This window comes from Micropterus dolomieu, linkage group LG18, assembly GCF_021292245.1.
Source record: "Micropterus dolomieu isolate WLL.071019.BEF.003 ecotype Adirondacks linkage group LG18, ASM2129224v1, whole genome shotgun sequence".
Classification (NCBI taxonomy): domain Eukaryota; kingdom Metazoa; phylum Chordata; class Actinopteri; order Centrarchiformes; family Centrarchidae; genus Micropterus; species Micropterus dolomieu.
This window is the reverse complement of record NC_060167.1, coordinates 4,178,840-4,203,943: the sequence shown is the minus strand read 5'-3', so window position 1 is coordinate 4,203,943 and position 25,104 is coordinate 4,178,840. Positions and strand designations below refer to the sequence as shown.

At 37.4% G+C, this 25,104-nt stretch overlaps 3 protein-coding genes across 3 annotated transcripts in view; all 3 read right to left on the bottom strand.

Moving 5' to 3' along the window:
• LOC123956686 (odorant receptor 131-2-like) overlaps positions 1 to 2,062 on the bottom strand; it is a 2,827-nt gene extending 765 nt beyond the window's left edge. Inside the window, exons 1-2 of the mRNA XM_046029049.1 lie at positions 1,913 to 2,062; positions 99 to 201 (exon numbers count right to left, since the gene is read on the bottom strand). Of these exons, the coding sequence (XP_045885005.1) occupies positions 99 to 201; positions 1,913 to 2,062 (253 nt within the window). The remainder of the gene's footprint in view (positions 1 to 98; positions 202 to 1,912) is intronic.
• A 2,465-nt stretch (positions 2,063 to 4,527) lies between these two features.
• Positions 4,528 to 7,498, bottom strand: LOC123956970 (odorant receptor 131-2-like). Its single transcript, XM_046029546.1, has 2 exons — positions 7,349 to 7,498; positions 4,528 to 5,295 (listed from the first exon to the last, which is right to left on the bottom strand). Exons 1-2 carry the CDS (start codon positions 7,496 to 7,498, stop codon positions 4,528 to 4,530), a joined length of 918 nt encoding a protein of 305 aa, XP_045885502.1.
• An 8,930-nt stretch (positions 7,499 to 16,428) lies between these two features.
• matn4 (matrilin 4) overlaps positions 16,429 to 25,104 on the bottom strand; it is a 28,594-nt gene continuing 19,918 nt past the window's right edge. The window contains exons 9-17 of the mRNA XM_046076384.1: positions 23,045 to 23,167; positions 22,311 to 22,433; positions 21,734 to 21,856; positions 20,437 to 20,534; positions 20,074 to 20,205; positions 19,753 to 19,936; positions 19,445 to 19,597; positions 18,488 to 18,592; positions 16,429 to 17,610 (exon numbers count right to left, since the gene is read on the bottom strand). Coding sequence (XP_045932340.1) covers positions 17,552 to 17,610; positions 18,488 to 18,592; positions 19,445 to 19,597; positions 19,753 to 19,936; positions 20,074 to 20,205; positions 20,437 to 20,534; positions 21,734 to 21,856; positions 22,311 to 22,433; positions 23,045 to 23,167 — 1,100 coding nt within the window. The 3' untranslated portion in view covers positions 16,429 to 17,551. The remainder of the gene's footprint in view (positions 17,611 to 18,487; positions 18,593 to 19,444; positions 19,598 to 19,752; positions 19,937 to 20,073; positions 20,206 to 20,436; positions 20,535 to 21,733; positions 21,857 to 22,310; positions 22,434 to 23,044; positions 23,168 to 25,104) is intronic.

Sequence of the window (25,104 nt, the reverse complement as noted above, 5' to 3'; positions counted from 1 at the left end):
CTCCACCGCCATGCAAGCCAGGTTCAGAGGGCTGTTTTCAGTGGTGAAAAGCGCAATCAGGATGAAGACGCAACAGATGGAGACATTTATTTTATAGAAGATGTAGCTGATGACAAACATGATGACGGTCAGTGTCACCTGGACCATGTCGTTGAACACCAGGTGAATGAAGAGGATGTAGCGAGGATTCATGTAGAAGATCTGGAAGGTGGGAAGACAAGCACACAGGAGGGAGAAAAGGTTTGAACCATCAGGTGCTCAAAAGTTAAATGGGACAGTCCAACCACTCAGTTTGCCAGTTGTCAATCATTTACATTCAACAGCTAACTACCTAGCTAGCTGCTAAACAACTTGAACTCATTCAAGTCTTGATTTTGATTTAAAGTATTTGCTTCTAGCCTCATTCCAGACCTTTGAATTGCTATCCACATCTTTATTTTGTGCAGTAGTGCTGTGTCCATTGATGTCTGGTTGGACAAATAATCCACCAATCAGAGCTTTTTAGGTGGGATTAGGAATGGGGATGTCATCTTCCTGTCTCTTGCTAGCTACCATCAATAAGACAAAATTGCCACAGAAATGGCAACAAGCACAGATAAGGTTGATGAAGCTGTACAGGTTACAGATACACATAGACTTGTGTTATTTTAAACTGTAATGATCAAATGCACATATGTTATATACCACACTTACAAAAATAACAATATTAAAACTAGGGATGCACCGAATGTTCGGCAACCGGAGTTAATCGGCTGAAAATATCAAAAAAAGCACTTTTGGTGTTCGGCCTAATACGTCAAAAAACAAGATAACAATTGCGTTGACGTGTCGGCAGTTTGGAAGCATTTAAAAGAGTCAGAGAAAGACGCAAAATTCGCCGTTTGCAGATACAGTTCTGCTGAATTGTCTCCTAGCAGATCCACTACATCTGTGGCTGACTTCTTAGAAAAGGCAACAAAAACGGTCTGACCCGCTTTGAGTGTTTCTGTCACTCGCTTGTTTATGAGAAGGCGATTAAGCTAGCCGCACCTAAATTTGGAGTCACACGTATTCAAGCCTCGGTTTCTCTCTTTACAAAGAGTGTTGCAGTATGAGAGTCCTATCTGAAGAGAGGCTATGAAGTCTTCATGTTACACGATACGGAAACCACATACAACATTATTTATTAAATTGGGCACTTGATGAATTTAGCGCGAGGATAAACATGTGACAACGTTCGGTTTTGGATTATATTCCCAGAAAGTGCAAAAAAGTAAATGAACACATGTAATTTGCTTTACCGGAACCTCTTGGGCCTCAGACCCAACCACCAGAGTCTCTCCAAATCAAGTAAAAAGCACATTTTGACTTAAAAAAAAAAAGGCAAAATAAATGGAAGAAATGTAAAAAACCTTGTTCAGTATTTGGGAAAGTTTTCCATCAAATTCAGTTTCCAAGAATAATTTCGTTTCATGCCTAATTAAAAAACTCTAAAAAAACAAAAAGTTATTGTAATGAAAAGCATTAGGTTAAGTTCTTCTAGTGACCGCTTCTGTAGCTTTCATGTTGACTGAAAGATGCACTATGAATACATCAATTTACTGATTTGGACAAAACGAAGCAAAATATTCCCACATCCCCTACAAGACAAGAAATCTGCTAATATGAACATGATGTAAAGATGAAATACTGACAAAAAAGGACATGAAGTTTCATTCTGATCATCAGGTTACTCACCTCCAGCCAGACTCGATGGATTGTTCACATTCAGATTTCTGATTGAACCAAACCCCCAAAAATTCAAAATAACTCTAGACCTAAAGAATGTCTCTTTTCAAACCAATGTGAGATTCTTAAAAGACAGTACTTCCACATTTGCCAACAGTTTCCTACAGAGCTGCTGACCATTTCTTGAGTCAAAGGATTACCAGACCTGGTGTTTGCAGAAGGTGTGAATGAGGCCTGCATTGATGCAGTTGATGGAGATCCCGAGCACCACGACAATCACATTCTTGGTCACAGCTTTAGAGAAGGAGTCTCGATACTCGATAACCATCGTCACATTGGCAGATGACGCGTTCATCATCTTGAAAACTGAAAAGGAAAAGATGAGAGGAAGAATAGCAAGTAAGTAAGTAGGTACATATTTACAGGATTATAGACAACAACAAGTTACATTATAAGACTCTGATTTTATAAGGCACATCCTTTTTCAAAACCTATTTTTGAATAACTCTAAAGATCAAAAACACTTATAGGTAAGTAAAGACAGAAGAAACATAAAAGTATAGGACCTTTTTTAGGGAAAGTTGCTTTTTACATAATTACGTTAGTAATACTGAAAAAGACATAGGTTTGAATGCTTACTTGAGATTTGATTACTGAAATAACAGAAAAATATTTAGGCCAGCCTTCCACTTTATCATAAAAATCAATGAAATCTGTGAGAATAACATTTTAAAATTGTGTTATGTAAGCAACATACAGTAAACATGATAACCTGTAGCCTGCTCGTATTTCTCAATCAATTTTACGATCTTAAAGAGTATCAGCACTAACTGGTAGATTGTTGTTTTTAAACAACCATGATCAACTAATTCATCAACATATGATTATATTTTCATCTACAGCAATGAAAGGGAGACCGAGACAATGACGGGAGGAGTGATAACCAATCAGTGCCTTGAAAACCTTTTTTACAAGTCATTAATTTCTACTTCATAATCTAATACCAAAAGCGTGGAGAATAGACTTACACACAAGGTAGATAGCTTTTATATATTTTTTCCCTCTTAGATTATTTGAAAGACAACGTTGGACACTGTTGCTGTAACACGTTTTTATGAATAATCCTTTATAAGGCCACTCAAAAACAACACCAAACAGAAGTCTTTACCTCAGCCAGAAGATCAGAACTTTAAAACTAAAAATCAGTATATTACTCTTTCACCGTACCCTTTCCAAACCTATTAAATGTTCATGTTAAAACTGAGCACAAATCCCCAAATAAAGTGTAGTTCTTTAAACAGTCCTGTGCCATAAATATTTCTGTAGGATCAGCCTAAGAGTCATTTCTTTCAAACTGTCCATGTTTACATTTGGAGCAAAGTTCTTGTTACATTGAACAGATTTAAAACTGTGTGCTGGCAAATGGAAATTTAAAGGTTCAGCAGTTAAAAAGCTTTAAATTTAACTTTGTTCTACCATAGTAATAAAATACCCATCAAGTCAGAACACAGTTCAAAGCTGTCATGAAGGTGATACTTACCTTAGTTGATGCATTTAGACAAGGACACCAACAATATGGCTGCCGAGAATCTCAAACTTTAAATGTGCTGTGATGGCAGATGTCCCAGGATGCCCTGGGCTTGTGCTTTTAGTCGCATCATTAAGAGGTGTGTGTGTGTGTGTGTGTGTGTGTGTGTGTGTATTTAGTATTGTATGAATGTCTTTCTTTTTGCTTTTAGGCTTTTAAAGTTCATACATGGGGGATAACATTTTGATTTTGAGTTGTAATAAGCAATATAACAAATTAAATGTATTCATTCAGAAATACAAAAGGGACAGTAAAAAAGTCAACTGAATGTATTATTTATTATATACAGAGCACATTCATAACACTAAAGTACTTTCATACAATAACCCTGTGTTGATATTGCAATATAATATGTGAGTTCCCTTACTTTGAGATTTATGAACATGACTTTGTACATTTAATTTAAATTGTTCATCAGTTTGGAATTAATTTCTTACATCTTTGAACAGTTTTAAAACAATTTTCTGGGGGTCGGAGAAGAAAATAGAAAAAATCAGAGGGAAAACTTTGACAATCTCAAAAGCAAGTGAATAATATTCAGATTTTAATCAGAATCTGTTTGACTAAAAGATACTTCGGTATTTTTCAACTTTATTTCTATCCATGTGACCTACTGGGAAAACATTTTTTAAAATTGGTCCAGTATGGGGCGAGCGTGCTGCAGTTGGCGAAACAGGGCTGCAACGTAACCCTTGCGGGCGATTTCCCTCTGTCAAACTTTTTGACAAGCCTACGCAGATCCCTACAGAGATGGACCCTTTTTAAAGAGTAAGATCCTTTTTGTTTAACTAGAAACAGACGCTGTAGCACTCTGGTCACAGCTGCCTTGGTCATTTACACAAACAAACCAATCAAGACAGCAGTAAACCAGAGTGGTAAAATTACTGTGTCAATGGAGTCTGTTGACCTATTTAAAAAAATGTTGTCACAATTAGTAACATAGACACAAAAAACTAAATAGGAAATACTGAAGTTACCCTTTAATAAGTAAACTGTAACTGTAACTACTTTATCTTTACTTACTAACATTTATGAAACTCGTAACATTTCATTCTGTACCAAAGCAATTTTGAGAATAAACACACTATTTGTTAACAGTTTTGCCATAATTTCATAAACTAGACAGAAATTTACAAATTCAGTCTCAGTAACTACATTTTTACCAAAAATGCAGTTTTTAACTTAATGGAACTGAGTGAAAGCCGACTGTGTTGAAATCCGTGAACTGATGCTCACTGTGGGCTGAATTTACATAACAGATACCTTTTCAAGTACCTCCTGAAAGTCTTGTCTCGTATGCCATAGATGATTGGACTAATGGATCGAGGCAGGATCTGTATTATAATATAACAAGCAAAGAGGGAGTCTGGGTAATTCTTAGGGAACCATTGCTGTAGCCCATATTTTAACAGGGGATCTGCATAAGTTGCCATACACAACAGCACCTGAAAACCATGGAGGAGGATAGTGTTTCTGGCCTTTTTAGCGTCTTTGCTAGCTGTTTTTGCAGTGAACAGGATATTGAAGTAAGTGTAAAAGATAACAAACCAAACTATCACCAGATACACAATATAGGTAACATCTCTTTTCTTGATTATGAGGGGATTTGGAAAGGCAGTTTCCCTGAGGCAGAACACTTTGGAATTAAAAAAGTCTAGTGGCTCTATGGCCAAAGTGATGAACAGATCAGGAAGAACAGATAACATGCTTGTCGCCCAGATTAAACCAATCAGCATTAACGTTCTCTTGACAGTGCAGATCTGCACGTGGCGAAGGGGGACGCAGATGGCGATGTAGCACTCCACCGCCATGCAAGCCAGGTTCAGAGGGGTGTTTTCAGTGGCGAAAAGAGCAATCAGGATGAAGGTGCAACAGATGGAGACATTTATTTTGTAGAGGATGTAGCTGATGATGAACAGGATGATGGTCAGCGTCACTTGGATCATGTCGTTGACCACCAAGTGAAAAAACAGGATATACCGAGGATTCATGTAGAAGATCTGAAAGGGTGAGAAGAAAAGCACTCAGGACTGCAAATGTTCATGTTTCCAAATATCAGCTTGATAACATGTTTGTGACATTTTACATCTGGTGTATATTAGGTTTGGGCAACATGACAGCATGTACGACACTGTGGATTTGATTGGCTGGATTAAGAAAAACAGATGTTCCAGTTGTTTTGTTTTTAATCTGTAAATTTGCAGATAATTTATAATATGACATTGTATATTGCTATTGTGTTTTAAAATGATAGATAGTGTGGTAGTTGTTACAGAATATTCTTAGGGGGCTTAATTGATGTAACAGGAAAAGTTAGGACAGCTTAGAGTCATTAACTGACCCTACAAGTTTTCACTGACCTTCCAGTTCTAGTTATTTCTCTCATGTAACTGTCCTTGTTAGGGAGACAACAGTTAGACTGATAAGGCAGAGACAGTAGATCAGGCATCAGGCTAGCAGATATCAATGTTCTCTGGGAATCTTACGAGGTTGAGTCTTATAAGAATGTTTACAAGAACTTACTGACTCCACAGATTAGAGTACAACTCATGAATAGTAATAGATTCCAATATGACGAAGCAATGGCGTCTAAACATCAGATAGATTTGTTGTTTTGGTTAAGGCTAGCTAAAGATGACCTAAGAGGGAAAACCTACAGGCACTAGGGGGAAGACGGAAACATAAAAGGGACCAAAAGATGTCATGCTTCAGATTTTTTGGCCCATACTGTAGTACTGAGCAATTCATTTTAAAGTTGAATTTCTACAATGCCTTGTGTGACTATAATGGCGACACTGTTTCATAACAGTACACTTATGATGTATGTGACTAGCTCTGTGAATTTCCTAAGTTACGGATTTTTTTGCTTCAGATTTTTGTGCATCACATGGTTATAATAAAATATATTCTTTAAAGTAAAATTTAAAAGAAATAAGATACAGTTACAGTAACTTGGTAGTGAGTTTGAGTTTGCAGAAATTTGTTCCTCTTTTCAATTTAAATAAAATAGTAACACAGAACACTGCTAATACTGGCAATAATGTGTGTGTTCGTTCTGGTTGGAGAAGCAGCAGTGGGTGATGCAACAGATCCTAGATAAATATTTCTGCCGTCCTTTTTTCCAGGGATCAGTATCAGGGCTGGTCTGGGTATATTTTGATAGATCATATTGCCTAAAACAAACTCAATCAAATTCACTGCACTGTTTCACTGTACTGTATTTTGTCTAGCTCAACCTGCTAGTGTTGCGAAGCTGCTCTCTTTCATCAGCAGGCCTCTACAGTGCGAGAATCTTACCACAAATGTCAGTGAAAGTAAGACTGTCCGTGCATGTCAAAGATTATTTTGCACTGGCCTAATACACAGATATATTAAGCTCAGATGCCAACAAATCTGTTATCGAATCTGTCTTCTCACTTTCTTAATAGAAAAGAGCCGAACACAAAACATTCAGCTCGCAGCTACTCATTTTAGCTGGCACTCATCGTCGCTTTCGCCATTAAAAAAGAGAAATGTCAGTGGTAGCAGATCACATCAGCTTTCACTAATTAATCTTTTACATTTCTTCAGTAACTGACGCTTTTATCCAAAGCAACTTACAATTACTATATAAATGTCAGAGGTCGCACGCCTCTGGAGCAACTAGGGGTTAAGTGTCTTGCTCAGGGAGACATTGGTAGATGTGTCACAGTGGGAAGTTGAACCCGGGTCTCTCACACCAAAGGCATGCATCTTATCCACTGCACCATCACCACCATAGATTATTTAGTGAATCTAATTCACCTAGTTAAACTTTCACTTATACCATAAGACCTCCACTATTTGGATTAAGTAGTTGTTAAAAAATTTAGGTTATTCAAATGTGCCAGCTATATATATATATATATATATTTATTTAGCAGTAAATATCTTCTTCTGCTATGTAAATATGAGTATTGAGCCGGATCGGGAACAGACCAAAACAAACTGGACATCACTAATTTAAATATTTTTTTTCTATTTCTTTTTTAAATGCATTATACGTGTTTGCCGGCAATTTAAGGGATGTCATACCTGGTGTTTGCGGAAGGTGTGAATGAGGCCTGCATTAATGTAGTTGATGGAGATCCCGAGAACCACAACAATCACATTCTTGGTCACAGCTTTTGTGAAGGAGTCTCGATACTGTATAACCATCGTCACATTGGCCGATGACTCGTTCATCTTTTGAAGATCTAACAAAGCAGAAATTGTTGGCAGTAATTATTGAGTATATGGAACTGCTTTATTGATCCACATATAAGACAGTCATGTGCAGTCCTCAAATTAAAGGCCAGAAAGTTATTATTAAAACTAATACATTCACCTGATACGTTTAACCAAAGCGATTTACAAGTGCTAAATATATCAAAGGACACAGGTCTTCCATACATATGTAATGTCTATGTAGCTATTGTTATAAATATTTTATTTTATGAACAATATTATGATAAAAACAACACATAGCGTCTCTTAAATGGACAAAAAAGTTTTAGTTTTAATTTGTTCCTCTTAAACAGGGAAAAATTTTGCATTTAAAAATTGTTGTTTAAAAATACAAGGTTTTAAACATATACAAACACATGATCATAATTATATTCCCTTAAAGCATCACTTCACATTACTGTGCATTATGATTTGTGGCACAGGGCCCCAGCAGTGAGTCTGAGATGAACACTATTTAAACTGGATCGTGACAATTTAGACAGTTGACTCATTTACAGTATTTCTATTTGTATTAATTATAAATATTCAAATTGACCCACTATATATTTGTACTACCAAAACATCTAAAGCAGCTGTTGTGGTGAGCTGAAGGTGGTGAATGTTCATTTCTTTCCAACAGTAGGAAAAAGAAGCACTAAACTCAGGATTGGGGCGTCAACTTAATAGATGAAAATCAATGTATTGTTATTTGAAATTGAAGTGAATGCATTTAAAATCATGTAGCATGTATGTAACATGTAGGATGAAAAAGAACATGAGGTGTACTCATTAAATCCTATTCACTGTGTCTGCGTCCTTTCTAAACAAAAAAACAAGCTGATTAAGAATTTAAAAGTATATCATATATTTACATTTGGTAGAAGTTTATTATTTAATTAGATGATCAGGCTTAAATATAATCATCAGTCGTGGCATTCAATGTCCTTTAAACAGCTTGTACATTTCTGTAGAATTAGCTTTAAATTGTTTATGATTCATCCAAACTTGTTATTGCTTTATCCAGCAGACTCAAAATGTTCTGGGAATCTGCATGAGAGAATTAGTATATAACTATATAAGTACTCTACGTCTGACTCACACGTTTAAGTAATCAAAATATAAGGCTTGAGTTGCTCATTTCCTTCAATTATTTATTTAAAACAAAACAAAGAACAACAAGGTTGTCAAACTAAACGTGAGGTCAAAGACTGAGAGAGTCAGTCCTCTCTCGTTAGTGTCCGCCTGTAGGTTTAGACAAAAAGGACCTCTTCGGACACACCTCTTCCTCTTTCCACAGCTGACCAAAATCTAAGTTAATCAGAACAGCTAAATACATAAACAATTAATAAATCCAAATGACCATTCTCAAAATAAATAAAACTAAATTATAAAATAATTAAATACAAGAAATTGGCTCCAACATTCCGGCCCCTAATTGCTTAAATCTTAAACGTAGCAATTACAACTCAAATACAGCCAATTTTAAAAGCAGTAAGTAAGTAAGTAATTTTTTATACTAACTGAAATCACAATTTTTGTTTTCATAATACAGTACCAAGAACAGTAAAATGCAAAGCTTTCAAATAACATAAGCGAGCTGATTAAAAGGTAACGTCATCGTTTCAGTACTGCATTAGTTTCTACTGTGACACATTTTAAGCCATATGACTGCACAGTACTTACCGTAGTTCCTGCATTTAGACCACAGGGAGAGAGAGAGCAAAGACTTTATATGTGGTTTGGCTGGCAATAACTCAAGGACTCGGAGGTGTGCGTATGCGGACATAATTTAGATAATGTGTGTATTTGTGTATGTACAAACGTACAAACCTGCAACAATTATCATCATTAACGTTATTGTCCACAATGTAAAAATTTGCCCTCAGTTTCACCATGAAAACGTACATATCATAATGCATACGTAAAAGAGGAAAGACATAATGCAAGAAACATGTCTTAGTTATACATTCATTAAAAACTACAGCAAAGTCTCGTGCACATCGCCCTGTACATAGTAGGATTGTAGTTTTATTTAGAATCAGAATCAGCTTTATTTGCCAGGTATGTGTACACATACAAGGAATTTGACTCTGGATTGTACATTGCTCAAGATGTGCTTACTTATACAACAATACAATAATAAAATCAAACACAGGCTACAGTATAGAGAACACATATATACATACTATAAACAAAAGCGATATAGACAGATTGAGACAATAGTGCAATGAACCGAGTGCAAAGGATGCAGGAGTAAAATTATTATCATTATTATGTACATGTCAGAGGTGGATGAGATATACAGGTACACATACACATACATGTACACAGTGCAATGGAGCATAGTTTTGGTTTACTGTTGGACGGTCGATTGGTCCACCACTTTGGTTCAGACTGTAGATAGTTTTATTTCAAATGTGTGATTTTGTGACTTACTTTTGCTTTACTATATAACAGAGGTGTGTGTAAGTCACATATGTCCAAGTCACAAGCAAGTCTCAAGTCTTAACCTTCAAGTCTCAAGCAAGTCCCAAGTCACTGTGATGAAAGTCAAGCAAGTCACAAGTCAAGTCATATGAAATTCTTAGGAATTCAGAGGTGGCAATTCAACTGTATGATCATTTTGGAAGATGCAGTGTTTCTGTTCTAACTATATTGAAGTATACACAAAGGTGTTTCTATTATTTAGTCTATTATTGATTTTGCTGATTATTGAAATGGGGTAGAAAAATAGAGTAATAGAAACATGTGTAAGTAATGGTAAGCTCAAGGAATATCCAAAGTTAATTAAATGCAGTTCTTGAACCATTTGGAGTAAATGCATGGTTTTCCAAAAGATAACACTCTGATGTGTCTAACCCAAAAGTCAGAATCACTGTAAGTGCTACTGGAATTGATTAATATAAGTTTAAACACACTAAAACTAATTTATTTTTCATTTCCCTGCAGACAACTATAGCTGGGACTTATTAGCTGGAAAACACTGTGGGGCCACAGCATAAAGCCTTGCCTAGTCCAATTTAAAATTTTATACCAATACCATGAAAAGTGATTATTTTACTCAGGTTTTTCTAAGGGTATGTCTTTGCGTATTTTTTTCAAAAACAGCTCCGCCCCTTGGCGGCAAGCGGGTGCTGCTGCGTCACGCCGTAGATTGGCACAGATGTGTTTTTTTGTTAGTAGATCGTGAACTTCCTACTTAAAGCTAAAGTTATTTTCAGAATTTCATTGGCTACACGAATGGCCAGTCATAGGCACAATTGATTACAAGTGGCTCGGCCTACCCACAAAATAATAGGGGCTGGTACTTTCTTACAGCATGGGCTCTCGTTGGCTAGTCATAGTTTTCAATCACGTGACATGCAAGCTGACCTGGAGGGCAAAACAACAGACCAACATAGTGGCTCAAAAGCAGTCAAAATTTATTTGGATCACCTTTCAACTTAAGAAAAAGAAAGATATGAACACAAACTGCAAGTGTTGGGCATATCCGATCCGTATAACGTTACAGCATCAGCTACCACATTTCTACCGTTAAAAATCGCCAGGTCCCTCCCGCCGCTCGACTGCAGTAATGTTTATGTTTACCTTGTGGGGAATCCCTCACAGGCCTCGATTAGTGCATCCGAAATCACAACAACCATCCAGCATTTCCAGCAACTCAAAGTAACAGTGTATCACTTGCTTTTTGGTTGGCGGGCAGCGGAAAATAGCCTAACGTCTTTTTAGCCCTCCAAGGAAGCGTTTTCCTTGGAATGTGATGTCACGTGAAAAATTTGATAGGCTGTGAAAGCTCCTATTGGGTCGAATTAGCTGTCAGTCAACAGGTCAGATTTCATTTGTTTACATTCAAATCGGAGTTATTAAGGTTATAATGACATATTAGCCGCACGATGACGCAGCAGTCCCTGGGTATTTATTGATGGAATAATGTGTTTTAGACTAAATACAGATTGGATCATCTGGACCTTTGACAATGTAACAAGACTATTTTTGTTGGAATATAATCGATCGGTGGATTAAGTTTCTATGAGGCTTCATAGGTGAGTCGCGTCAATTTTGATTGTACTGGTTGGCCTGACAGAATCGCTGATTGTACCCGCTGTGGTGATTGTATACTGAAATGGTTTGCCCTGGTCGAATCACAAGGATTTTAGCTTTCAAATGGTGTATCATATGACGTTAGAAGTTGTGGGCACATAACGAGAGCTGTCATGAGGACCTCTTACCACCAGCAATGTTAAGAGGTTTTCACATAAAGTTAACGTTACAACAGCACCAAACTGCAGCCAAACAACTGGGTGTAGCTTAAACTGAACGCTTGCTTTCTATGCGTTCTACTGGCCTATAATTTAGCTAAAAATGGTGGTAGTGTCACTGATTTTTGCGCTGCAGACCTTGCACACCGCTATTCTTTTCTTCCTACCGTCATCGACAACAATTCTTGAAGGTCTGTGTTGTACTACACGTAACTGTCTTTTTCTAGTATTTATTTAAAAAATCAGGTCATTTTCAAGTCATCTGTCTCAAGTCTCAGTCAAGTCTCAAGTCATGAACACCAAGTCAAAGTCCAGTCGAGTCTTTTGTCTGTTTTAGTCAAGCAAGTCTCAAGTCTTCAAATTTGCGACTCAAGTCTGACCTCTGCTATATAATAATGTCTTTATCAGTGGTTAAATGTTTAACAGCTCATATTGTACAATATGCTATCGCCCCCAAATTAAAACAACCAGGTTTTATAGTATAAGATGGACAGAGATTATGCCTCTCTCTCTGAACTTGGCTCTGTCTGGTAAAATATCTTGTTATGACTCCTCTGCTTCCTGGAACTCTTTTTTTTTCTGTTAAGAAACTGAAATTGTGACTTTCTCAGTTTAGCAGATCAACCCCACACTTCCTACAAGATTGCACTTGCTTAGAAAAACTCACTGTAAGCAAGACATTGCACTTTCCACAGGAAGGACTTTTGGGACCTTCTGACATTTTCAATAATCCTCCGTGTATTCAGGAGGTGAGTCATGCTGCAGGACACAGAATGAGCAACCATCTCATCAAAGCCTCATTAGGGCCTATAAGTAAAGGTCACACACACTGGGGGTAGCTTGTTGTGTAGCATCCAGCATGCAGTGCACACACAAAAACACACAGCATCAAAGGGATTTATTAGATATGTCTTCTGAGAGAGTTTCTCATCATTGTTATTAAAATAATCTGCTATTAGAAGGAGCTAGAGCTGTAATATTAAAGATTATTTACTTGAAATGACACTTTAGTAAATGAAAACAAGTTGCAGTATACTCAATGGAGAAAAGGTGATTAAGTTCACTGACATTAACAAGGTTCTTTTTAAAAACAAAAAATATTCTCTGTGGACAGATTAACTGGCAATGCTTAAGGAGAATAGCTTTGTTCCCCACGTGTCTGACTTGGTTGCTCTTTTATAACCTTTTACAATGAAAACTGATTCAAAGTTTGTTTGTGATGATTACACAACTTTACCGTGAAGTTGTTGCATCACTAAAAGCCACAAGGAAAGATTTCTGTTTGAAACATTTATAGCAACATAAATTTAATCAAACTTACAACTGAAATAGTTTATTTGTTCTCTAAACCCATCTATTATTTAAAGCTAATACAATTAGCTGATTAATCAGTAGTCATTTGGTAGAAAGTAATTTACATTGTTTAAGTAACATGAGGAAAAACTCACTTGTTCCACTTTGTTCAATATTGTCAGGTTTTCTCAGTCTTCTTTGATTGTAAACGGAATATATTTAAGTTTTAGGTTCTAAATATAAACTTAGGCTCTGGGAAATTGCGCCTTTTATTTTATTTTTTTTAAATGATTTAATGGATATACACTATATTGACAAAACTTTTAGGACAACGGATTATTGAATTCAGGTGTTCCAATCACTTCCATGGCCACATGTGTATAAGATCAAGCACCTAGGCAAGCAGACTGCCTCTACAAACATTTGTGAAAGAATGGGTCGCTCTCAGGAGTTCAGTGAATACTGTGATAGGTTGCCACCTGTGCAAGTCCATTCGTGAAATTTCCTCACTACTAAATATTCCACGGTCAACTGTCAGTGGTATTATAACACTGGAAGCGATTGGGAACAACACCCATGAAGTAGTAAGCCACATGAATTCACAGATCAACGCATGCTGAGGAGTCAATAGCTACAGACCTCCAAACGTCGCGTGGCCTTCGGATTAGCTCAAGAACAGTGCGTAGAGCGCTGCATGGAATGGGTTTCCATGGCCGAGCAGCTGCATCCAAACCTTACATCACCAAGTGCAATGCAAAGCGTCGGATGCAGGGGTGTAAAGCATGTCGCCACTGGACACTAGTGCGGTGGAGTCGTGTTCTCTGGAGTGACGAATCACGCTTCTCTGTCTGGCAATTTGATGGACATGTCTGGGTTTGGCTGTTGCCAGGGGAACAGTACTTGCCTGACTGCATTGTTTCAAGGGTAAGTTTGGTGGAGGGGGCATCATGGTGTGGGGTTGTTTTTCAGGGGTTGGGCTTGGCCCCTTGGTTCCAGTGACAGGAACTGTTGATGCTTTAGCATACCAAGACATTTTGGACAATTTCATGTCCCCAACTAATTGGAAACAGTTTGGGGACGCCTCTTCCTGTTCCAACACGACTGCGCACCAATGCACAAAGCGAGCTCCATAAAGACCTGGATGAGCGAGTTTGGTGTGCAGAACTTGACTGGCCTGCACAAAGTCCTGACCCCAACCCAATAGAACACCTTCATATTAAACCCTACAGATTAAGAATGGGATGTCAGTAACCTTCATGCGCATGTAAAGGCAGGCGTCCCAAAACTGTTGGCAATATAGTGCATATAACTGAAAACTGAATTTTTACGACATAGATAAAGAAACTGTATTTTACCCAATACCCAATGTGCTTAAAAAAGTCAGTATCGGCTGATAATGGTTTGATTTATCTGATCAGTGAATAACAAAAATGCAGCTTAATCATAATGAAGATACTGATAAATTGCAGCCCATTTACCAGTTTGAGTAAACATTGTTAAACTTGTCATGTTTGTTCGAAAGAAAGAAAGAAACCACTGGAACAAACATGTTTTGCATCAGTCTACTGAGAAAATGTGCAGAAGGTCACTGTCAGTAATGACGCTCTTTGTTTGAAGGCACTAACTGATCCCCATGGAGCTGCTCTTTAATCACAGAGAATGGAAATCCACAAGGAATTAGCTTTGTTCCTCCTTGTATGTCTGCTTAACCTTTCAAAAACAAAACTTACTGTTGATTCACTGAGAGCAAACTTTTGTCATCAGGGTGTTTTGTCATCAAATGTAAACTTGAGTTATGAAGTTATAAGCCTAACAAAGAAAAGTTTAGTGAAAATGTTTTGAATTCCTCACAGCTGCTCACCCAGTAACTCCTGTTTTTAAATCCCTTTACACCGAGTTAAATGAAAGCCTGAACACCCCTCTCATAGGCAGACCTAGTTGATGAAATAATATGTGTGCTCTTTAGTGTTATTATCAGACATTCTGTGGACTTTTGTAAGAAATAAATTATAGCGTATTGTTGGTAATACTTAATTATGCAAATATCTCATGGTGTAGCTTACTGTTGTAAACAATCTTCCAGTTTGAAGGTACTCTTTGGTAGTAAAAAGGTTCAGAGTTTGTTTTTCAGAAAGCAGTTGTATGGAACACTTCAGACCCAATATTTTCTGACTGCGATTTGTTGGCATTGATGGATTTTTTTTGGAAAGTCACACAGTTCATTAGCAGGGATGTGCTGATCATGTTTTTATTTATTTTGCTCCTGAACATTGCCTTTTAACATTCAGTATGTGCCAAATCCAATTTTTTCTTCTTTTTTTTTTAACAATATACAACTTTTTTTAGGGGTTCATAATTTACAAAGCCATTTCCTCAAATTGACTAAGTAATGTGGTACTAATGGAATATAATAAACTATGAAATATAGGGAAAATTAGAGTCAGTGGACAACAATGTGAAATTTGTCTACCAGAAAACCTTCAGCTGAATATATATATATATATAAAAAGTTTCCAATTTTGGATGAACATTGAATTAATATTTACTTGAGATTAAATGTTGCTTTTCATTTAAGAACATCCCTAGGAAACTTATTTGAAATTATTATTACTCCATTCATGTTTTATCATATTTCTGACTCTCCTGTGTTTGTGAATTAAGCGTGTCTCAGTGACTCATGATGGTAGACAAGTTTTCCACACTATAGCAACAGATCAATCATCAATAGAAATATTACACTGTTGTGGTGTCTCAAAATTAAGAATGCACAAAAATTAAGTTTTTCTCCCCTGATATGGATTCACTATCCGATACCAGCGCTCTGTTTTTCCCACATTTATAATCTCACTGTGTGGAACTTATTGAAATCCTTTCGATGTAAGTAAAGCCAGCTGTGCGCCATGACTTAATGGAAACATAGAATTTTTTAATGACATTAATTAGTAAAAAAGTTTCAATTGTGGATTTGTCGTGTCTGGTCTATACCTGACCTGCTTATTAAGACACAACATTGACCCAATATCGATCCAGCAGATTAGATTGCTGCTAAATAAATAGTTAAAAAGGGGCTCCCGGTGGTCTTGGGGTTAAGCACATTGGGTATCGGATGTGGGAAGATCCACATAAAATACAGTTCCTTCAATAATGTCTGTCAAAAATTCAGTTTTCAGTTATGTATATCCATTAAGGCGCTCAGCATGAACCACAAACCGGAAATGTAAAACACTCTTTTCCCAAAAACAACCCGTCACTCACAAGTGAAAAGTTCACTGTTTTATTGCCTTCTGTGATGTACTACAGGGATTCATCAGACAAATACAAAAAGCTATTAGAAAATATACAAAAACATACAGGCATTCAAATATGAAGGGGTTTACATTTATGGCGGTCTTTTTTTATTTTTTATACAAAACTATAAGAGTAAGACGATCTACCATAATTAAGGTGATCATTGTTTGACATACAGTGCCCTGTGAGGCCTCTTGTTCTGTATTAGTCTAATGTTAGTAGATTTTAACAAACGGGTCAGGCAAAGCTGATGATTTAACTGACCACTTTCAGATAGACGGAAGGATTTCCTGCCAAAAATATCATGTGAACTACTTGTTTTTTTTTTACTGTATGTACACTCAGCCATGTTAAAGGCACTGTAAGAAAAAATCCACAAAGTGCAGAGTGAAGAACAAATTAGATTTACGAACGTGAGGCCAATTCATCACATTTTCTCTTTCAACAACAGACCACAGCTTTAGTGAACAGTGGAACTTCTTATCTTCCCTTTTTTTTCAACAGTATACTCAACACTGTAATCAAAACTAGTTTCTACAAGCAAGCAAGTAATTATTTTGTATGAAAATGACCCAAGCCAATTTTATATTGGGAGTGGTAATAACACTTTATTTATTTGCTATTCTACTGTGGTACTTAAAAAAAACAAACCCCTCTGCTATAAATACATCATATTTAACAAACCGTACAAAACTGATCAAGTATAAACAGGGCGCTAAGACGAATGGTGTGTGACTATGAATGAACACTGTGTGATGAAAACTGCTACTCATGTTCTCACTGAATAATATTGTGTGTTAATATCTACAGTACACTGATTACGTCTAGTTTACAAAGTTTGTTGGCACATGTACACTGTAGTTACACACAGCACTCAGAATCCCAGACGTAAAATGTAGAATCCTTCTGTTTTATAAAAGCATTTGTTTTTTGGTCAGTGATTTGTGTAAAAAAGTGGATGTGGTGTTGTTGCTTTTCTCTTTTTTTTTTTTTTAAAGACAAAAATATGGTTCTATATCACAGGCTTTCAGATAAATGTTATCCCGGTAGACGTGAAGAACAACAGACCTAGTGAAGGCTGCAAAGGCTTTGTGAAAAGACACTTTGGTTTTGTCCTTTGATTGGAAGGGTTTCCTCCTCACTCTGTTATTCTTTCTCTGCGGCGTCCTGCTCGCTCACTGTGACGACCAGATCATTTCCGGGAGAGGAGCTGGTTCTCCAACTGCTCCAGGCGAGCAGTCATACCAGACAGTAGACAGTTGATTAAGGAATAATGATGATATGCATGTATTAATAAATACAGGTCAGAAATACATCCATCAGAATTTTGTGTCAAATATTTGTTGTTTTTGTTTTTGAATCGATGTTTTCAAGTAATATCTGATAGATTAACAAAGTTTTTATTAAAGGATGAGGTTTCCACATTTTTCTGCTTGTGAACAAATTACATAAATACACCAAAATTAATAACTGTTTACCCTGCGGCTCTCAGCTGCAAGCTCATTGGTACCTAACGAAGACATAAATCTTTATAAATAAAAATAAAAATATATAGTTTTTTTTAAAAAAGCTCACTTATTTATTAGTCGCTGTAGTTTCTAACAAACATTACTCAAACAAGAAGATATAGTGTTTGTTGGGGACTATTTTCAGCGGCGGATGAATCTACATTTAGTGCTCTAGTGAGCATCTGGAGCAGCAGGAAACATGTGGGATTGAGTCAGATTAAACGGTGTGCGTGTTCATGGTGATGAACGATCATATTACTAAGTACAACAATGGAGCTCTGTGGCTCACAGGGAGAGGAAATATCAGATTTTTAGAGATAGTCACTGCTGGTTTCAAGGGTTTTGTTGACAATTAGACAAATCTTGAATATTGGCGGCTTTATCCTTTAAGTTTTCCCTTATTTGTTTGTTATGTGGAGGCACTTGGAACAGATGTAGGGAGAATTTGGGACTAATCTAAGGTATGGGTTTTCAACGTACCTTGCTTGACAGACTGACTTCAGTCAAAATTTAGATCTAACCATATAGTTACACATCTGTAACATACATTCTCTTTGCCTTAAAGCTGAATTAATCATGTATATTTTTTTAAATATTACCACTTAATTAATAAAGGATATGTTTGAGTGCGAGCTGCTCCAGGCTGTTCATGGTGGCCTGCTGGAACTCCACCAGACTCTCACAGGCACATGGATCCTTCACCTCGATCTCCCCCTGACTCTCCTCTGCAAAAGGACGCAGAGAGAGGAGAACATCAGTAAACAAACACCTTCACTTTATCTGTTTATATTGTGTGACATTTTCCCACAACAGGCTTTAAACATACAGTTATTACTTAAAGGAGAAACATATTTAAGGCTCATAAAACAGCCCCTCAACAGTATTTGAAATATTTCAATTAATTTGAATTTAAATCTTACACTGCACTGTAACTTTTAATGTCCAGTTTTGTCCTGTTTTTTTTTTTTTATTTAAATACTTTTTATATTGCCCTATGTAGCTTTTATGTTTTCTGTAAAGCACTATGAATTAGTTTGTGGTTTATGTGCTACACAAATAAACTTGCCTTGCATTTTGTCAGCAGATGGAGCCAAAGACATCGTTACAGTGTCTTGACAGCACACACATGCTGAACACACTCTAGTTTTACTGACTCATCTTTGAAATGTTACTTTGTGTTAAGTCTGTTAAAAACACCCTCCTGTAGGTCATAGCCATGGACCTGCACAGTGTGGTGCAGTAAGATCAATATTCAATTAATCAGAATTTAATAAATCATGATGTATTTTTAATCCAATCGTAATTTTATTGCAAAATCTTTATCTGCACGCTAAATAGTATCTAAGTTGTAGACTTTAAAGTTGCACAAATATGAAATTCCCCATGTTTCTTTAATAATGCAGTATTTGAGAAATAAACTTGTTAATTGAAAAAATGCCGTTTCCATTACACAGACAAGAAAACTAGGGTCTGCTGGTCAAACATTAAGCTGGGGATGAACTGTGTGGCGTACAGCAACTGTGACCTGCAGACAAAGTCCTGTACTTTATTTAATGTCGGGTCCAGAGTGTTTGTACCTGGGCAGACGTTGAGTTTGAGGTTCTCTGCGATGGTGCTGATGGCAGTGAAGTCGGTGGTGTAATAGAAATGCTTCTCCACAGGCTCAGATGAAATCTCACGGAGCTCATCTTCCACAGCTTTTCCAACACCCACAGCGTACATGGTGATGCCTGCATGCATGCACAGAAACATACATCACAAACGCATTAAATGTCAGCTTTAGTCTACATGGACTGTAATCAGAAGCCATCATTTAGATCAAGATAACAAACTGTAGATGTGGTTTGACCCTCACGCTTGTGGATCCCACCAGAATGAGTCTTACCGGCTTCTTTGGCCTTCTTGGAGTACTCTGTGATGTCGTCCTGAGAGCGTCCGTCTGTGAAGACCAGTCCGATTCGGGGGATGTTGCGGCTGGAAGGACGAGCGCCCTCTGCCTCTGAGAAGCTGTTCTCCACCATGTGTTTTAGGGCCAGACCTGTCATCGTACCTTTCTCCATGTAGTCAACCTAAACGAGGACAGTAAAAACAGTTCAAGACCCGAGTGCTGCAACTGAAACAGTTGATCCATAATGTGCTGCAGGCATTTCTTTCACTATGGACACTCAGTACAACTGAAGATCACTTGTTTGTGGAGCTACTTCACCTTCATGACAGCAGCTTTGATCTCGTCAGCAGTGTGGTACATGTTGAGTGGGAACTCTGTCCTGACCCGGCTGGAGTACTGAACCAGACCAACTCTGGTGCCGTGAGCCGACACGTCCAGGGAGTCCACAACCTGGAGCACAGCAGGAGGTGAGGGGTTTTCTTCAGACACAGTTGCAGGTGACACAAGGCACAGGTAGCCTACTTTCTTAGCTTGCTTCCATTTTTTTGTTTTTGTGTTTACTGCTCAGTGTAGGGATTGGTAATTCTGCATACTTTTAGAGTTGTATAAATTATAGTTTCATTTTTTTCAGTGTAATACACAATGACATAAAATTACTGTAGTTATGGAAACATGCCCCACCTGGTTAACAAACTTTTTGACCAGCTCGAAATTTTGAGGGCGGACGCTCTTGGAGCCGTCGATCAGAAGCACCAGGTCGATGTTTGCAGACTTGCAGGCTGAAAGAGAGAGAGAGACAAGAAAGACAGACGGGAGGCGGAGAATGAAAACACATTCCAAATATTTTCTCTTTAGAATTTAGAGATGCTATTTCTGTCGTGCAGCTCAATAACATAATGACATATATTTGGTCGAGTCATTTAGAACCTGTAAAATGAACGTACATATCTTGATGTCAGTACATCGAAATGTACGGGATTCTGATCAAAAATGTTTTTTTAAGTTTCCGTAAGCTGTTTTTAAATAAAGTAGTTTAGTTAGTCAACATATTGAATATTAAACTGTCAAATGCTGATTTCAGGATTGCCCTCTGAAATCCAGTTACGAGTCGGGCTTCAATTTGTACTTTTGAGCAAATCAGCCCATTTGAGAAAATTAAAATCTTTCCAACTAAAAGCTTTTTAGCTCTTGTATTTATGGAGACAGTTCTAAAACTTCTGCTAAATCTGAAAAATGGCAGATATGTCCTCAGTATAAAGAATCAGCAGGCGGATATATCAGTTTTACCTAAGTATTCAGACATAGTGACAAAACTAGATGTTTTGTTCCCTGTTTTTTTGGTTACCAAGGACACTGGAGCAGGAGTCTGTAAGTATAAATCTTGACGACACGATAAATGAGGTTGTACTGCTGCAAATCTCCATATGGAGGTGCTGTATGACAGTTACTGGCAGGCACTTTGGGTTTTTCTCAGCATCCCTAGAGGAAAGCAAAATCCAACAGAAGGTTCTTCCAGACATAACTGAGCTGCTTTTAACATCAGCATGAGATATGGTTTATTTTCACACACATCTTTATTTCGTCTCATTAGAAATGACCCCTTTCCTTTCTTATTCTAATCCTGATCTCAGCTCTTGGTTTTTTCTGTTCAGTGGAGGTCATCTGATCAGGACATGACCTGACTCCTGACTCATTACAGATCGGATTACGGTGCTGACCTCCTGCTCCGGCCGTTGCACCTGCAACATTTCTGTTGGGTCCTGCAGGACCCCCAGGATGTCAGTCCCATGGTGAGTTTCTCCTGACAAAGATGTTTGTTATGACCCCGACTAATGACAAAGTGTATAATAAGGTCTGCGTTAAAGAACCGTGAACCTGTCCTGTCATGCCCACAGTGGTGAACTGTGTTGAGTTTGTACCTCAGCGACTGTTCGGATGATTTTTGTGATACAGATAATTCATCAGAGAGTCGACTTACTGCCGCAACTCTTGCCGTCCTCCTGCAGCAGTTGTCCCTCTGGACAGATACAGTAATAAGATCCTGTAGTGCTCACACACCGGTGCTCACAGCCATGCTCCACTGTGTTACACAGGTCCATGTCTGCAAATACACAGTCAATAAACACAGATTACATATAAATTACACCTGTAGAAATGGAAAGCGGTGGTGGAAACTAAATATACACACTTACACAAGTACTGTACTGCTTTTGAAGGATTGGTACTTTACTATTTATCTTTCAACATGCAGAAGCTCACAAAATGTGACTTCTGTTGTATAAAAAATCTTGTCTGATATGTTTCTAAAAAACAGCCTAGTTTCAGGCTCAGTGGCACAACTAGTTTATTTAAATTTTTTTTTTTATTACCACAGCCTCATAGATGTTACAGATACACATGCAATTATGAATACACAGCCACACATGTTGGTGAAACACCTCGCCCTTCCTAGATCTACAAACAATATTGATTAAAATACCTGAATTACATTTTAAATCGGGGATAAAACAGTAAGATAAGGATATGATGATGTAGAAAGATTTTGTGTCACTGACTTGTGCAGGTCTTCTTGTCTTTGTTGAGTTTGAATCCTTTGTTGCAATCACAGGTGAAGACGCCAGGAGCGCTGATACAGATTTGTTCACAGTCATGCTTTCCCTCGGCACACAGGTCAATGGCTAAATAACAGAAAACACAAACGCACAAAGTTATTTCCCATAGTAATTAAGGGAACAGTGAAAAATTGTGTTTGAGTTGTTTTTTCTTTCTTTCTGTGTGTATGTTGCTCTACGTGTCTTCGGAAGAACAAGTGAAGCCAGAGGATCATGTAAATAAGATATATACAACTGACCACCTATTTGAGAGACATAAATAAATTAAATAATCTGTTCATTGTTTTTTAGATTAAGTGAAGTCCCTGAGTCCAAAGTGAAGTCTTCAAACTTCTTAATTACTCCGATTAACAGTCCAAAGACCCGAAAGGATTTTATTTACAATGACATGAAACAGAAGCAGAAATCTTCACATTTAAAAAGCTTGAAGCAGCAACTATTTTGTGTTTTTACTTGAGATTGACATTAACGATCATCAAATCATTAAATCGATTAATTCAAGCACTTAAAATAAATACCGCTTCTTGCCCACGTCATGTGAATGTAGAGGACAGGCTGCAGCAGGATGGATGTACCAGGAGCGATTTCCTTTCGCTGTGTGTGTGTGTGTGTGTGTGTGTGTGTGTGTGTGTGTGTACAGCTGTATATGTGTGTATTTGTGCGAGGGCCTGACTAACGTGTGCAGGTCTTCTTGTCCTCATTGAGAGTGTATCCTTTGTTGCAGTCGCAGGTGAAGACGCCCGGCGCGCTGACGCAGATTTGTTCACAGTCATGTTTCCCCTCAGCGCACAGGTCAATGGCTAAATAACACACACACATTGGGTTAAATTGTGTGTTTTTCCACTTTTTTTATGTAAACTTTTTTGTGCATTTAAATCAACATCCATTAATATCTGAGCCAAAAGGCTTTTTTTAGTTGTTAGATCTGTGTTAGATGTTGAGAAGAGTTCTCCGGTAAACAGTCAATGCCAGATATACCCATAAATGGTCAATATCTATTGATAAAACATTTTGTTAGGTCATGGGGATTAGTACATTAATTTGGATTCTTTTACAATAGTAAGCATAAATTTCAGAGGAACAACGTTATTATTAATAATATAAATAATAATTTAGTGACTTATACATACATCATTGTGTTTTTAACCTTTAAATAATGTTGCGTTTTCAAATAAGTAAGTTTTAAACCAGCTGTTTTGAAACATCCAAGAACAGCTGAACCAGCAGGCATGTAACAATGTGTTATTTCACTTCAATCCTGTGGCATTTGGGTTAAACAGACAACACAGTTACAAGATTTGGTCCTTTGCTTTGAACATTTGTATGGCTATAAGGGAACAGCAAGTCGTTGGTTATCTAAAGGATGTCTTCATTTTGCAGTTTTCTGTTAATAAATTCTCTTGGCGTGTAACTGCCTCTGAATTTATTTACTTGGCTGCATGCTTTAATGTTGGAGACTTGCTTTCCCATTCACACCACATGCTTGTTTGTGAGTTAGTTAGGTGTGTGAGAGAGACTTTAGTTATGTTGTTGCTGCATTTTAAATGCTGTCCCAGCTGATATGGATTTGAAATTGTTTTGGGCTTCCAGTTGTAGGAGTAAACTATAGTTAATAGTTTTCTCCTGAATTTTGCTCCAAGGACTGTTGAAAGTTTAGTTCTTAACAGTTAATGACACTAGCAATCACTATTACACCCACTCTGTAAAAAGTCATTAATATCAATATTTCAAAACATAAGCTACAACTGTAGTTTGTTTCAACTGTTTAATCACCAAAATAAGTGAATTCTCGTGGCAGGCAACAGTAAAAATACTGATGCTTTATGATATCTCTCAAACTAAGATCTGACAGTTACACCAAAAACACAATTTCACCAAGTCAGACTGACTGACTTCAGTGACTGAAAGAACTCCAAAGCATCATGATGGAACAAAAAAATTAATTTAGCCCAAAGAATGACATGACATTAAGTGATTTGGTATTCTTAGCCTTTGCCTGTTCTTTATCTGTGCTTATTTTTCATATTGAGACACCTTTTCTTGTATTGTTGCGTGAGTAATATAGTAAAAAAGAAAGTTTAGCAACATTTAGCAACAGTGCCATTTTAATTGCCATCCTGTGACAACTCCTCCTCAGACTGGACAGAGAAAAGGCAAGCGCACATGAGTTGGTCCCGACAAAGAATGAAACTGTGCAGCATTCTTTGTAGCTGTGGTTGTGCAGTTAGTTATGTTTTGTGAGTCAGCGAAGCTCAACAAGGAAATACTTCCAAATGTATTCCCATTTCAAAATCGCACGCAGAGATAGGGAATGTAAAATGTTTGCTTTTACGGTTTTATGGTGAAATATAACAGAGTAGAGTCATAGAGTTATATACTGTAAGTTTTCTGACACATCTGTGAAAAGGCTCAGTAAACTGCAGCCACCATCTTGGGGCAGGGAATAGTATAGACTAGCAGTGACCACAAAATTTAACTATTTAGCAGGTAGATTCTCCCTCCAGTGCCCATACATAACATTAAAATTAGCCAGAATTAGCCAGAATATTGCAGTTTGGGGAAGGTTAAATGATCCTACTTGAGTCATGCGTGTGTGTGAGCAGGCAACGTTAGGCAGGTTTAACTGTAATAAAACATTGTAATAAAATCTGATCCTCACCTCCAGCAGCCGTCAGCAGGGTGGTCTTTTTATAAGTGTCATCAGTAACAATGGCAGTGAGTTTCGTCTCATGCATGT

What these genes read in the sequence shown, in the direction of transcription:
- LOC123956970 (XM_046029546.1), bottom strand. Translation starts at nt 7,498, where the DNA reads ATGAACGAGTCATCGGCCAATGTGACGATGGTTATACAGTATCGAGAC. An exon ending in ACACCTTCCGCAAACACCAG is followed by an intron (nt 5,296 to 7,348) that starts GTATGACATCCC and finishes TCACCCTTTCAG; the next exon opens with ATCTTCTACATGAATCCTCG.